This window comes from Rattus norvegicus, chromosome 11, assembly GCF_021556685.1.
Source record: "Rattus norvegicus strain SHRSP/BbbUtx chromosome 11, alternate assembly SHRSP_T2T, whole genome shotgun sequence".
Classification (NCBI taxonomy): Eukaryota; Metazoa; Chordata; class Mammalia; order Rodentia; family Muridae; genus Rattus; species Rattus norvegicus.
The window spans coordinates 81,306,922-81,321,859 of NC_141544.1; the positions used below are offsets into that span (position 1 = coordinate 81,306,922).

General features: G+C 44.0%; 1 protein-coding gene across 8 annotated transcripts in view; it reads right to left on the reverse strand.

The window, feature by feature from the left end:
• Positions 1–1,742: 1,742 nt before the first annotated feature.
• The window catches only part of Osbpl11 (oxysterol binding protein-like 11), an 83,143-nt gene continuing 69,947 nt past the window's right edge, over positions 1,743–14,938 (reverse strand). For 7 of the 8 annotated variants that reach the window (XM_087576199.1, XM_087576197.1, XM_087576200.1 and 4 more), the window contains 3 exons: positions 11,601–11,783; positions 8,659–8,812; positions 1,743–3,279 (listed from right to left, as the gene is read on the reverse strand). In XM_087576199.1, coding sequence (XP_087432325.1) covers positions 3,217–3,279; positions 8,659–8,812; positions 11,601–11,783 — 400 coding nt within the window. In that variant the 3' untranslated portion in view covers positions 1,743–3,216. 8 annotated transcript variants of the gene reach the window in all.

Consider the following 14,938-nt stretch of genomic DNA (forward strand, 5'->3'; position numbering starts at 1 on the left):
GAGGCAGTTGGGAGAGCTGACCCTGGGGTCCTAAGAGTGGGTGACCTGTCCCTGTCCCTCATGGGCTACTGCATCCACTCAGGACAGCAGGTCTTGCTTGGGCAGCTGGCACGCCTTGATGGGACAGCACAGTGGAGCTGGCCATGGAGATGGGGGTGCCGGTGAACTGGCTCCAAGAGCCAGAGGGCAGACTCTAGCTCCTGCAGGTGGTGGTACTGGATGGCCTACCTGAAGCAGTGTTAAGAGAGCTCTCCCTGGTGGTGCAGATGAGAGCTGGCACATTGACCAGCTCAGCTATCACCCAGGCCCAGATCCAGGGCTCTGAGCTGGCCTACCCCAACATCTGTATCATCTGCTAACAGTCAGGACACATGAAAAGGCCAGTCCTGCTGTTCCAAAGCTGCAGGATCTCCATGACACGGGGAAACAGCAGCACAAGAAGGAGTCCTGAATAATATTGATGCAGTCACATAAGCCAGAGATCTGACCAATGACTCATTGCAATGACCATTTGCAAGTGAAGAGGTGTGGACAGAGGGACGTACTGTGGGACACGTGGTGACAGACTACAGCTGCCAGTGAGATGTTTTCTATACTTTGTCGTGTTGTTACTCGTGTGTTCTATGTTGACGAACAGGTTGTGAGGACGAAGGGTAGATGTGAAGGCACAGGGAGGTGAGTGGGACTGGGGTGCATGACACCCTCAGTAAATCTAGCCACGGTGATACATGCCTTTAACGGGAGAGGCAGAGGTAGGTGGATCTAAGATTAGAGCTAACCTAGTGTACACAGAGTTCCAGGCTAGCCAGGCTGTATACTGAGACCTTGACTCACAAAAAAAACCAACAAAACCAAGTAAGATCAAACACTTGTGAACATAAATGTACTCTGTAAGCTTGGGATTCTGAAGGTTTGAGAGTTTGTTTTTGTTTTTCCTGTTTAGAGTCAGGGTTTTACTTTGTACCTCAGGCTTGCCTCAAATTCATGATGCTTATGCCCCAGCCTCAGGATTTTAGCACATAGGAAGAAAGCCAACCCTCTCAACTACCAAATATAAACTTTCTTTTTGAACTGAGTAGTTATATACAATTTTAAAGACATTTTTCTTTTATTTGAAAATACCTTTCTTCATATATAATGGTTTCATCTCCTCCTACCCTTCTCAGTTCTATCTTTTTCTCATCTGGATCTGTACCCTTTCCGTGTCTCATTAGGAAATAACAGCCATCTAAGGAACAATAATAAAATATAACACAGTAAGCCTGGTCGTTTAAAAGATGGCTCCCACAAGCTCAGAGGGAGAGGCATTATTAGGAGGTGTGGCCTTTTGGAGGTGGTAGTCACTGGGGTAGGACTTTGAGGTTTCAGAAGCTCAAGCCAGGCCTAGTATGGCCCACTCTTTTCCTGCTGCCTGTAGAGTAAGATGTAGACCTCTCGGCTCCTTCTGTAGCACTATGCCTGCCTGCACGCCACCATGCTGACCACCATGATAATGGACTGAAGCTCTGAACTGTAAGCCAGCCCCAATTAAATGTTGTCCTTTATAAGACCAAAGAAAAAGCAAAGGAACGCATAGACGCTGAGACAGACGTCTGTTCAGGACTCCCATACAAACACAAACCCAAAGATGTCGCGGAGTCTGTCTTGTGTTGGCCATCTGAAGAGTGGTTTGTACAGCTTTTGTGTTGGGGTGTGTGTCACAGATACTATCTTTTCCCTCGATTTATAAAAGACGCCAATACTGCTGTCTCTATTTTTATTGTTTTTCAATTTTCCCAACACATGAACTATAGCTCATTTTGAGATTTTTTTCAGTGCACTTCACAGCAAAAATGAAAAGGGAATCATTAAAATGGTTGTACACAGACCAATTCTTTAAATTTACAATTTGCGGAAAAACCATTGTCGCTGTTTCCATCCTATGAACCCTACTAAGAGAAGGTTTCTCAGAGCACAGACGCGGCCGCCTGGCACGGCCTAAGAGCGACAGGTGCGTTCGCACGCTGACTGGAAGACCACGTGGGCAGGAGCGGGGTAAGGCACCACTCTGGGACAGTAAGGTAGCTCGCAGTAACAAGAGTCAGCACCACGAGTGGGTGCTCAGCAAATACTTGAATAAATGAAAACCATAATTAGCACAATTCTGTTCACTGCCAGCAATTCTTCAACCCCAATAAAATATCTATTAAAACCCAGTTTGTACCTGAATGCAGATTCCTGCTTTTTAGTTCATACCCTTTCTTCAGTGTTTACATTTCCTTGAAAAATAAAATAAAACCATACTTTATGTGTACTCAGCCACAGACATAATTGAATTACTGACAGCCATGAACAGATTTTAAGTGAACAGAGGTCAGATAAAGCAAACTTGCTCAGGATAGCACATAATACTGAATATGAACCTACAAATGAAAATAGGTAAGGAAAAGTAACAGTTTTGTTTTTTAATATTTGCTAATTTTTTAATGCCTTAGTTCTTGAGAAAGGCCAAAATCTCATGTTGACATGAACACATTTTAAAAAATTGTCTCTTAAGTGTAATATTTAATAAAACTAGGTATTGAAAAATGTTCTGAAATTTTCAAGTCAATGTTTTTTCAAGTATATTAAAATGCTCAGAAGAAAAAAATTCCTCCATGGTTACAATTCTAATTATAAATACACTTTTAAAAGAGAGTTCCAACAGAGCAATTGATGGGCTTCCTCAGACACAGGCAAGGCCTCCGGAGGAAGAGAGGCCATGGTACTACAGCCCAGTGATGTGTGAACACTGACTTCAGGCACAGCGGCTGAATCCACTTGAAGGTCACATTTCTCTCCTTGGCTGGCTTACAAGAGCAGAGAATACTTCAGCTATGGACAGAAAGCCAAACAGACGCTGCGAGAGACCTGACTTCTTACTACAAAGTCACTGAGTTCTCTCTGCTGTTGTGTGCTGCCCCTGAACAGAGCAGGGCTCGAGCAGCTTTCAGATCAGATCAAAGATGAAGCATGGACTGGACTGGTAGGGAAAGGCTCATGTGTGTGAGCAGGCTGGAGAGGCCCATCACATGTCCGTAACACTTTGGTCTTGCTGCAGGGTGACGGGCTCAGCAGGTACATCCGTGTTCAGGCTGTACAGTTAGGAGGCAGGTCACTCAGAGCAACAACTCCATCTGACAGGGCTTGGGGTACACAGAGGAGAACCTCGTTTGGTCCAGTCTTAGAAAGCGCGTGTCACTCTGCTGGTTGTGATGGAATTCCTTTCCACAGGGGTTTGTGATACACCCAGCCATCTCCCTGGAAAGGTGGAAAGGCAGTCAGAGAATCATCCTCCAGCATCTTCCATTCAGAACCCAACCAGGACCAACAGCAACATGGAGTTCTCCAGCGCCTCCGTGCTTGACACCTCAGATACAGCCTGCAGCTGAGGGGGATCTTAGCCACGGTAGGTACGTGTGAACTGTCCCCCACTGTGGGTGTGTTTAGGAGGTGGTGGGTTGCTGGGTCCCTGGAGGACTTGTCCAGCTCTGCCTCCTATGGACCTGACTGCCAAGGTGACAAACAGCCTCCTCCGGCTCCCAGCATGCTCCGCCTGCCACCAAAACAGACTACAGCCCCTGAAGCATAAGCCAGACTCCTCCCCCTTTCAGTGGTTTGCAGGTACTCTGTCAGAGGCAAAGACAGTGACTGTGGTATGTGGAATCACTTAGTGTGTGACTCTTGGACATTATAATTTTGCAGAGGTCACTTGTAGCAATTAAGCCATTTGCCAAGATGCTGCGGATGGGGCCTCACAGCATGAGGGGCAGCAGACAGAGTACAAGAAGTATCCATGAAGCCAAGACCAAGGAAGGAGGGAGGAGAGAGCTGCGGCAGAAATGCAGAATGTCACAGACAGAGCGGGAATGTGGCAGGCAAGGTCAGGGTGATGAGGACTGCGGACCAGTGTGCAAAGGCTTAGCCTTGAACTCTGCCTTTATGCCTTCAGTCTCTTTAATTCAGTCATAATTTAATTAAACCAGCCAGGGTTCTTCAGGCTGTCTTGAGTAAGCTTTGTCTTCACCTGATCTTGTTTTAACAATGAGTCCTAAAGAACCAGTTATGTGAATCTACCAAACCTGAACTCCCAAGTCCTTTTCCTTCACCCCAACACTAACCAACCTCAGCCGCTCTCACCCATTCTTTCAGTCTGCCTGTGCCTAGAAACCCCCACTTGTTAGCCTCAAATGCAGACCTGAGTTTACTCTCTGCCCTCAACTGCAACTGTGTTTAACGGGGTCTCCCTTCATGTCTGGGCTGCTCGTTATATGAACTCACCTGTCTACACTGCTCGTTGTAAAAGATGTCGGCTAACCACGTGTTGTGTAATGTGGTTATGACATCGCATGACATTTTATGACATTGTGTAGTCATATAAAAAAGATGTGCTACTCAATTATCTTACTTTATAGACAAAAACCAGAGGGTTTGAGCTCAGTGGGTGGGACACACCTGTACTCCCAGCACTTGCAGGCTGAGGCAGGAGGACTGCGTTTGAGTGTAGTAGAAAGGAAACAGGCTGTGAGAAGTAAATTCTACTGATGCTTATGAAGCACCTGTGATATGCAGAGCTCTGTGAGGACCACACAGGAGACCAACCTCTCTATAACCTAGGACCCTTGGCAGCAGGGCTCACACTGATGACTGTGGTGACCACCGTCAGCCATACTGGTTCCCTGGTGCCCTGCAGTACTCACATGATGCCACATGGCTCCATGCAGCCCCACACAGAACAAGGGAGGGCATTAACTACCCTGTCTGATGACTTGTGTACCAGCGCCCTCCAAATTTAAACCTGCACTTCTAACTATGACTCCAGGGGCAGTTAGCAAAGGACTTCTAGGTTCTACTGAAAAAACCCATTGCTTCATCACACTTGTTATCTTTCTCACCTGTCCACAACCACAGCATGTGGGGATTTAAAAAATAAAAAATGGCCCACTTAGTCATCTCTCCAGCCTTTTCTTTTCTTTTCTGAGGCAGGGTTTCACCTTGTATCCCTAGTTGAAACTCTGTATCAACCAGGGGCCTGCTGCTCCTGCAGAGGATCCAAGTTTAGTTTCACAACTGCAACTCCACTTCATGGAGATCTGACACCCTCCTCAGGCTTCTTCAAGCACCAGGCACACATGGTGCACATATCATGCAGATAAACACTAACACATGTAAAACAAATCCTTAAAACAGTCAACACTTACGAATAGGCTCTCAGTAGCTCATACAAATGAGATGTTTACATGTTGAAGTGTTTGAATGAAAATGTCCCCCTAGGCCCCTAGGCAATGGCACTATTGGAAGGTGTGGCCTTGCCGGAGTCGATGTGGAGAAAGTCTGTCACTGGGGGTAGTTTGAGGTTTCACAACCTCAAGCCAGGTTCACTGTCACTCTGTCTTTCTGCTGCCTTCAGTTTGGGATGTAGAACTCTCAGCTCCTCCAGCACCATGACTGCTTGCAAACCACCATGCTTGCTACTGTGACAATAATGGACTATACCTGGGAACCTGTAAGCCAGTCCCAATTCAATATTTTCTGTTATGAGTTGCTATGGAGTCTCTTCACAAAAACAAAACTCTAAGACACATAAAGGCTCGGTGGTTAAAAGCACCTGCTGCTTGCTTTTCTGAAGGTCCTGAGGTCCATTCCCAGCACCCACTTGGCAGCTCACAACTGAATGAGTGAATGAATGCATGAATCAGGGCTTCCCTTTCATTTCTGTTAATGGCATTTTTTTTTCTTTTTTCTTTTTTTCTATTTTCTTTTTTTTTTTTTTTTTTTTTTTTTACAAAAACAGAGTGAGCTTCTTGTTCAGTCAAGAGCTTTAAACAATAGATAGACCTGTTTCTGCTACACCTATTTCTTGTACCCAAGGTCAGCTGGGTATAATTCTGAATCTAATTAGAAATGCTTGTTTGGAGGCTGGAGAGATGGCTCAGAGGTTAAGAGCACTGACTGCTCTTCCAGAGGTCCTGAGTTCAAATCCCAGCAAACACATGGTGGCTCACAACCATCTGTAATGAGATCTGATGCCCTCTTCTGGTGTGTCTGAAGATAGCTACGGTGTTCTTACATATAGTAAATAAATAAATCTTAAAAAAAAAAAAAAAGAAATGCCTGTTTGGTCATATAAACATACACGGATGGGGCTGGTAAGAGGGCTTAGCAGGTAAAATCACTTGCCACTTAAGACCCGGCACCTTCCTGCAACCCACATGGTAAAAGGAAAGAATCGGCTTCATAAAGTTGCTTTTCTTCCCCACACTGGGTCATGTGAGCCCCTCTGTTCACAAAAGAACAAAATAAAAAACAAAAAAACAGGGAGTTGGAAAATGTTCTATCTGTTACTCCTATACAAAAAGTTGGTAAAGATTAGAAAAATAAAAGCACAGAAGCTATTAAAATGAATCTGGACTGTAAAAGAACTTTAAATTTTATTATTATTGTATGGGTATATGTGTGCAACAATGTACACATGGAGGCCAGAGGGAGGAGCCAGAGTCAGACTTAGATTATCAACATCATGCAGCAAGAACCTTTCCCTGCTGAGCGATGCCACCAGCCCGAATTATACATTTAAAAAAAAAAAAGATTTATTTACTTTATATGTGTGAGTGTACTGTCGCTGTTTTCAGGCACAGATGGTTGTGAGCCACCATGTGGTTGCTGGGATTTGAACTCAGGACCTCTGGAAGAGCAGTCAGTGCTCTTAACCTCTGAGTCATCTCTCCAGCCTGAATTATGGATTTTTTTAAAAAACTATTTTTTATTTATATGTATATGTCTGTGCCTATGTAACTTTATGTATACTACATGTGCAGGTGTCTGAGGAGGTCAAAGGGCACTGTATCCTCTGGATCAGGTGGTTGTGAGCCACTTGATGGGGATGCTGAGAACTGATCCAGGTCATGTGCACAGGTGGCAAATGCTCTTAAATACTGAGTTATCTCTCAAATCCATTATAGGCTATTGTGGTTTTGTTTTTATTTTTTCCCCATCATGTAGTTCAACTGCAAACTATCATCTCCAAATGTATGAAAGGGATGGTATGTTCTAGCTGCCAGGGATACACTGTGCAGTCCTGGGGATCCTAAGACTCTGACCTCCCCCTGCCTCTGTCTGCAGAAGGCTGGGTTAGGCGCACTGCCGCCGTGCCCCGGTATCAGAGACACTGGCTTATGTTCTCACTCTCTTATTCCCAAGAACTGCTTGCTGGTAGTTTGGGCTCTACTTAAGTACTTGAACTTTTGGTTCTGGTGATCAACCCAGAGCTTTTTTTTTTTTTCTGGAGCTGGGGACCGAACCACTGAGCTAAATCCCCAACCCGAACCCAGAGCTTTCAAAATGCCAAGCAAATAGTGCACCACTGAGCTATGCTTCTAGTCCCTGATACAAGTCTCCATGCAGCAAGCCCGGAGACTTTGAAGAAATGCATCACAAAGTATCCCTGATTTTCTTTCTGAACATCCCTCTATCTAGTCACTTCACTTCCTCTCCATGACCAATGAAACTTCTTCTGTCTCCCTTAAAATGTGGTGCCTGGGGGCTGGAGAGATGGCTCAGTGGTTAAGAGCATTGACTGCTCTTCCAGAGGTCCTGAGTTCAATTCCCAGCAACCACATGGTGGCTCACAACCATCTGTAATGAGATGTGATGCCTTCTTCTGGTGTGTATGAAGACAGTGACAGTGTACTCATATACAATAAATAAATCTTTAAAAAAGAAATGTGATGCCTGGAAGTGACCAGTTTAAAATGTGAAGCAAAGACAGTTAACTGCATCCTGCACTTCCTGCTATTGAACACTAGGTCAGCACTTTAATTTGTGGCCCACTTCAATCCCCAAAAATATTTCATCTGATCTGTGGAAAAGCTGTATTACTTGAACAAGTTGTGGAAAGCTCATGAGAAAGCTCCCACATAAGCTAGACTTTGTGTGTGTGTATGTGAGTGCGTATCTGTGTGTGTTATGTACATAAGGGTAGAAGCCAGATATGAAGTTTGGCTCATTTTTTAAGTTTTAAAAATTCCATTTAGGGGGTTGAGGATTTAGCTCAGTGGTAGAGCGCTTGCCTAGCAAGTGCAAGGCCCTGGGTTCGGTCCCCAGCTCCAAAAAAAAAAAAAAAAAAAAAAAAAAAAAAAAAAAATCCATTTAATCAGTCAATTACTTGTGTGTACGTGTGTGTGTGTGTGCGTGTGTGTGTGCTCATGGGGGGTGGGGGGTGGGGGTGGTAAACAGTCAGTTCTTTTCTTCTAACATGTGGAGTCTGAGGATCAAACTCAGATCTTCCCCAGGATTGAGATTATAGCTTTTCCTAGGACTCCAGGGATCTGAACTGGGCCTCTGTACTCGTACAGAAGTTCTCCAGGGGCTGGGGATTTAGCTCAGTGGTAGAGTGCTTACCTAGGAAGCGCAAGGCCCTGGGTTCGGTCCCCAGCTCCGAAAAAAAGAACCAAAAAAAAAAAAAAAAAAAAAAAAAAGAAGTGCTCCACTGGCTGAGCTGTCCTATCAACTCCCCAATCCTAGTTACACTATTTTTAAAAATGAAGACGCACAAGGGCCGGCAACACAGCACTAACTCGGTAAGGCAGGGTTCCCACTGGGCACACAGTGAGCCACAGCCTGGACGCGTGCAGGACATACCTCTTTAATAAAATATTTGGTTTTCCAGGGTGTGCCTGTTTCAGTCCGAAGCCTTTCTTCTGTTCTCTGCCGTTCTTCCAAGGAGCGCTTGTGCTCTGTGGCCTTGTCAATTTCAGATTCCCTCAGAGAGTCTGTTACATTTTTCCATAATCGTCTAAAATTAAAAATGGTCTGTTTTACAAACATTCTCTTCAAGAGATAATTTAGAAGTCTCAGTAATTTCCAACATTTACCTTTTCTAATCAGATCTACAGTCCACTCCCGAGTTCTGAGAGCACTGGGCCCCAGCAGTGGACACGCAGATTGTTGCAACTAACGATGGCTTTTAAATTAAGAAGCATTTCCTCAAGTTAAAAATTTTGCTTTTAGGAAACTTTCAGAATTAACAAGTAACACGAGATATTTTAAAAGGTTGAAGAGCACAAGGCAGAGGACGTGGCTCAGCTGTGCTTGCCTAACACAAGGTCCCCAGGCCCCACAGAAAGCTGGGTATGGGAAGTAGAAGTGTGAGGAAGAGAAGGTCAAGGCTGTACAGAGTTCATGGCCAGCCTAGGGTACACAGACCCTCCACAACACCACAGGAAGACAAAGAAGGCAATAAAAAAGAAGATAAAATGTAAAAAGATGCTTTGTAAAAGACAGACATGGCTAATGCCTCAGCTTCAGCCCGAACTGAAGTGCGATCGTTGGGAACTATAAATTAAACCACTAGAGTTCCACACAGAGTTCCACACCTATTAGAGGAAGCATAAGGGACAGTCCATGACCACAGAGTTCCACACTTATCAGAGCAAGCATAAGGGACAGTCCATGACCACAGAGTTCCACACCTATTAGAGCAAGCATAAGGGACAGTCCATGACCACAGAGTTCCACACTTATCAGAGCAAGCATAAGGGACAGTCCATGACCACAGAGTTCCACACCTATTAGAGCAAGCATAAGGGACAGTCCATGACCACAGAGTTCCACACTTATCAGAGCAAGTAAGGACACCATCCATGGGGTGTGGAGGGGCTGGAACTGTGACTCAAAGCCAACGGGAATGTTAGATGGTGTGCTGATTTTGGAAAATAGGGATCTACAATCCAGCAATCCTACTCCTAGACATTTATCCAGGAAAAACACGTCTCCACTAAAGTTGACTGTAAATATTCAGTTTTATGATTCATCACAGTCCTAATCTGGTAATGTGCATCTTTTGTACAATGGATTTGACACACCCACACAGTGGAATACTATTCAGCAATTAAAATGAAGGGACTGACTGCTGACACAAGCTGGACCTGCAGGAAATGGGTCACAAGAGCCAGATACACACTGTGTGACTCCACACAGAGAAAACATCCAGAGAAGACACATTGACAGAGAAAACAGATGGCAGATCTTTAGGCTGGCAATAGTAAATGGGACAGCTCTCACTTGGATATATATTAAACATTTAGGGAAACTAACAAAACCCCATGATGAACTAAACCAGGAGTCACACACACCGTGCCACTGCCTGTTTTTGTGCAGAAGCCTTAGACAGTGTCCAGGTATTTACCTGCACTGTGTTCGTGGCTTTCACGTTACAATGGCAGAAATCAAGCCGCCGTGCAGACACCATCTGACCCACTAAGCCTCAAGACTGAGTCTCTGTCCAGGTTCAGGAAAGTCGAGTCAGGTGACCCGAGTGATCCTCAGAACCCCGTGAAGGGGAAAGAGAACCCACGAGCATAGTGTTAAAAGGTCTCTGATATAAGTGCCAGCTTTAACATTACAAGGCAAAGAGAGTAAACAATGATGAACAAAACAGAATCACAGCACAATAAAAAACAAAAAACTTAATTAAAGAAGAAAATAAAAAAATAAAAAAAAAAAAAGGGGAAAATTAATGAAACCGCAAGAAGGCTGAGTAGAGATGATTAAGTCTTAAACTGCACTGATGGGGCAGAGTGGGTGGCTGGGGGACTCGATATAAAGAATGCTGGAAAGTCACCAAATATCCTATATAGACCCATGGGAGGTGAGGTGATTAATAAACTACTGATAAATGTATAAATCAGAGGAACTGATTTCCTTAAAGATAGAGACTAGCAAAACTGATTCAAATGGTGGTTCACACCTTAATCCCAGCCCTTGGGAGACAGAGCAAGTGGATCTCTGAGTTCCAGGTCAGCCAGGGTTATACAGCAGTGAGATCCTGACTCCAAAAAGGGTGTGTAACTATAAAAGCCCTCCAGTGTATACTGAAGACGCAGTTAAGCTTTCCTCCGAAGAACACTACTGATAAACAGCCTCAAAGGCACACACAGAAAAGCCTTCAACGGGAATGTTAGTTAGGAAATGCAATCCAGGAGTCTCTCTCCCATGTCTGGTTCGAGAGCAGAGCCAGCCATCGGTTCCTGCAGTCAGTCTACTGTGATACGTTTCTTTAGTCCAAGCAGACAATCTAGAGGGAGAAGCTGACTTTAGACAGAGAGAGTTGTAAAAGTTTTTGAATAGTTCAGATATTTGGTATTATGGGAAGACTAGGTCAGTGGTAGTTTGCTTTTTGAATTTTGAGTTTACTATTGGGAGAAGGAGCTGCATGGTGCCCTGTGAAGGTCAGAGGTCAACCTGTAGAGTGGTGCTTTCTACTTTTCTCATGGGTTCAGACGATCAAACTTAGGCTGTCAGCCATGCATGGCAAGTGCCTTCCCCTCAGAGCCAGCTCGCCAACCAGGCAGCTGGTAGTTTTCAAAGTTAGTTTTAATATGGGAGACAAAAACTTTTCTATTACTTTTTCATACTAAAATTATACACCATCAGATGCTGTACTGGCAAAGGGTTTTGGAGTGAAGGAGATCAGACCAAGTCTTTCATTCTACAGATGGCAAAGCTGATATATAGTGTAAAGTGACTTAGTGACATGGCTTAACTCCAGAGCCCCCAACCTTCCTGACTGTGAGTCAACACACCTGGATTCGAAGGGATCCTGCTTCTCCAGAGGCCTTACTCTTTTCTTTGTCACGGCCAGTTTAGCCAGGTCCACATACTTGGTCTCTCCGTTGCTGTAGGTGAACTCCAGAACACTGTTCCATTCCCCCTGCACTCTGCACACCACGGTGTTGGTAAGGTTGTACTTCACTTCAGCTGTGACTCTAGAGCAGGTGGGAAGCAAAGGTTTCTTAGACTGTGGAAGCACGAAGACACATCTGGAAAACCACTGCACAGAGCACGATTCGACTTGTCAGCACCTGAGCCAGATGAGTCCTCGATTAACTGCTCAGATGCATCAGTTTTGCTCTTCAGAGAGAATATCAGGCATCAGACTGATCATCAGCATAAGTGGAAAGCCATATCTAACATATTACAGTCTAAAAATGTTAACAGCATTGCACTCTAGCTCTCACTAGTCCTCTCTACCTAAATCATCGGCAGGTCTGGAAATCAAGCATCCAATGTTTATTTATGTTTTTGTTTTCCTCCCCTAGACAGGGTCTCACTATAGCTTTGGCTGTCCTGAACTATGTAGACCAAGCTAGCCTCAAACTCACAGAAGAGTTAACCTTGTCTTTGCCTCTAAATGCTGACATTAAAGGCATGGGAAGAAACCTTTAAACTACTATGCCTGGCCCCAAAATCACAATTCAGTACAAAACCGGTACAAGTCATTAAGAGTTAGAGAAATAGGAAACACAGTAAAATCTCAAGTTCCCAGGCAGAAACAGAGAAATGAACAGTAACTGAACAGTCACCTGGCTGTCAACAGAGTGCTGCTGATTCAGCTCAGGTAGAAGCACAAAGAGGAACCGCTCAACCATTTTTAGTGACGTTTATGTTTCCTGTAGAACACAGAAGAGACAGATTCAAACCCAGGGAGTTGCAGGCAGAGGTTAAAGGTTAAGGCCTTTATCAGAACAGAACTTGGAGGACCTAAGGGAGCACAAGGAATCAGGTACATTTGTCATGTGTGTACAAAGCAAGAAACCAGAAAGGAAGCTCCATTTCCTTCTGATACTCTTCCACAACAGAACTGCAAGCTCGGAGCTCAAAGCAGGCGGTGGAAGCAGGTAGGCAAGGAACCCTGTAATGAAGGATTTGTGGGCCACATCCTGGGGCCAAGGTGTATGAATATTTGGAATGAAAATCAAAAATTCAAAGTTGCAAGTTAGAAGTAATTGCTAACTGTGGTTCACTGGACACAAAGTCCACTTGGCTATAGGGACAGGAACTCTAGGCTATATTTCAAACCATGTGAACAGACAGAATTGTATTATGAAGGTCTTCTTAAAAGTCAGCCAGAATATTTCTTTCTTTTTTTTAAAAAAAAGATTTATTTATTTATTTTATTTATATGAGTTACTGTAGCTGTCTCCAGACACACCAGAAGAGGGCATCGGATCCCATTACAGATGGTTGTGAGCCACTATGTGGTTGCTGGGATTTGAACTCAGGACCTCTGAAAGAGCAGTCAGTGCTCTTAACCTCTTAAGAGATTATTTGATCATTACTAAAAATTTTTTTTTTAGATTTATTATTTTATTCTCTGTGTATGGACGTTTTGTCTGCATACATGTACGCGTACCATGTGCATGCCTGGTGCCAGCAGAGGTCAGAAGAGACCCTGGAACTAAAATTACAGATGGTTGTGAGCCTCCATGTGGGATGCTGGAACCGAACCTAAGTCCTCAGCACGAGCCTGAGCACTCTGAAGCCAGCGCCATCTTGGCAGCTCCCATGTTCCTCTCTGACCCCACCTGCCGTACTTCCCACTCCTTGACGACTCCGCTGTGATCACTTAGGATGTGACGAGATGCTGCCGATCACCTACCTATTCTTCCCATTCTCTGGGCACACCTGAGCAGAACTACATACACTCTGAGGACTGAGGTCTGAGGACTGACTAGTCCTCTTGTTGACTTCTCTTCTGGTGGTCTAGTATTCACGAAGCTGCTACTAGTAAATACTGCCATCCCAGCCTTCTGTGTGAATAGCAGATACAGTGTTCCTTGTCTGGAAGGAACAGCCCTGTGTGTTTAACATTCCAGGTTTCCTTAGTGCTTATGTGTGAGCACAAGACCTCTGTGCCTTGTACAGTTTATGAAGTAGTTTTATCTAAATTAGTGACTGTCAATCAATGTTTCCAGACAACAGAGATGTCCATTCTGAGAGTCAGAACCTGACAGGGAAGAGGCCACATCAGTTAACAGCTGGCAGTGAAGCCGGAGCCTTTAACACAAGTGTGTGGGTTTTCTCATGGAGTTTGTTTGTTACTTTTGTTTGGGCACATACAGAATTCAGGTTGCAGACACCCTGATTCACACAGTAACAACAGCAACGACCAAGTCTGCATTTCCACAACTCAGACAGGCTTTCAGAACACAGTGGCTTCATTTTACTGGTTATTTTATTTATTTACATTTCAAATGTTATCTCCCTTCCCAGTTTCCCCTCCACAAACCCCCTATCTCTTCCCCCCAGTGGCTTGAACAAGATTTGTTTTGAAGGAAAAAGAAAAGATTTCTTGGCCTAACTCAACAGTATCAACAGATGATACAGTGGGGCTGAGAATGTCCCTCAGTTTGCCCAGCATGCAGAAAGCCTTGGATTCGATCCTCAGGACTGCACCACGCAGAGTGCACACACGTTAAGACCAGTACGTAGGAAGAACAAAAGGCCTTCAGGGTCATCCTTAGCCACATAGAATTGTAGGCCACCCTGCGCTACAGAAGACCCTGTCTCAGAAACAAATTAATGACACAGAACTCAAAGCTAAATGTTACACTGAATAGCTGGTAACTGATAATGTAGGTTCTCTCACTTATAGAAACTTGACAGTGAGAAGTGTCTAGTTGCAAAAAAAAGAAGAGACACTTTGAGATGAACTAGTGTTGGGTCTAGCTATTTGGAATACCAACAAGTTTGTGGATCGAGCAAATCAATACAAATAACAGAGCTTTTACTGAAAGTTAAGGCTTTGCCTTTGGGTTTTATTCATGGTTCACTAAGAAATATATCAGTATTATTCGAAACCAGACATTATCCACTGTGTTCCTCAGGGCTGGTAGGGAAAAACTTATGCAAATATGTCTAGAATTTAGTACTAACCCCCAGCAGTTTGTTACTCTTCTTTTGGAAAAAAGAACAGGCTTTCTTTATCAGAAAATGAGAAGCATATTAAACACCACTTTTTTTTTTTAATTTGACAAGTCAATCAGAACTGGTTTCCAGTTATACCATTAACCTAATTAGTTCTGGAAATCATGGTATTTTTATTAGTTTAACTTGTTTTATGTATTTTTTTTTCCTAAAA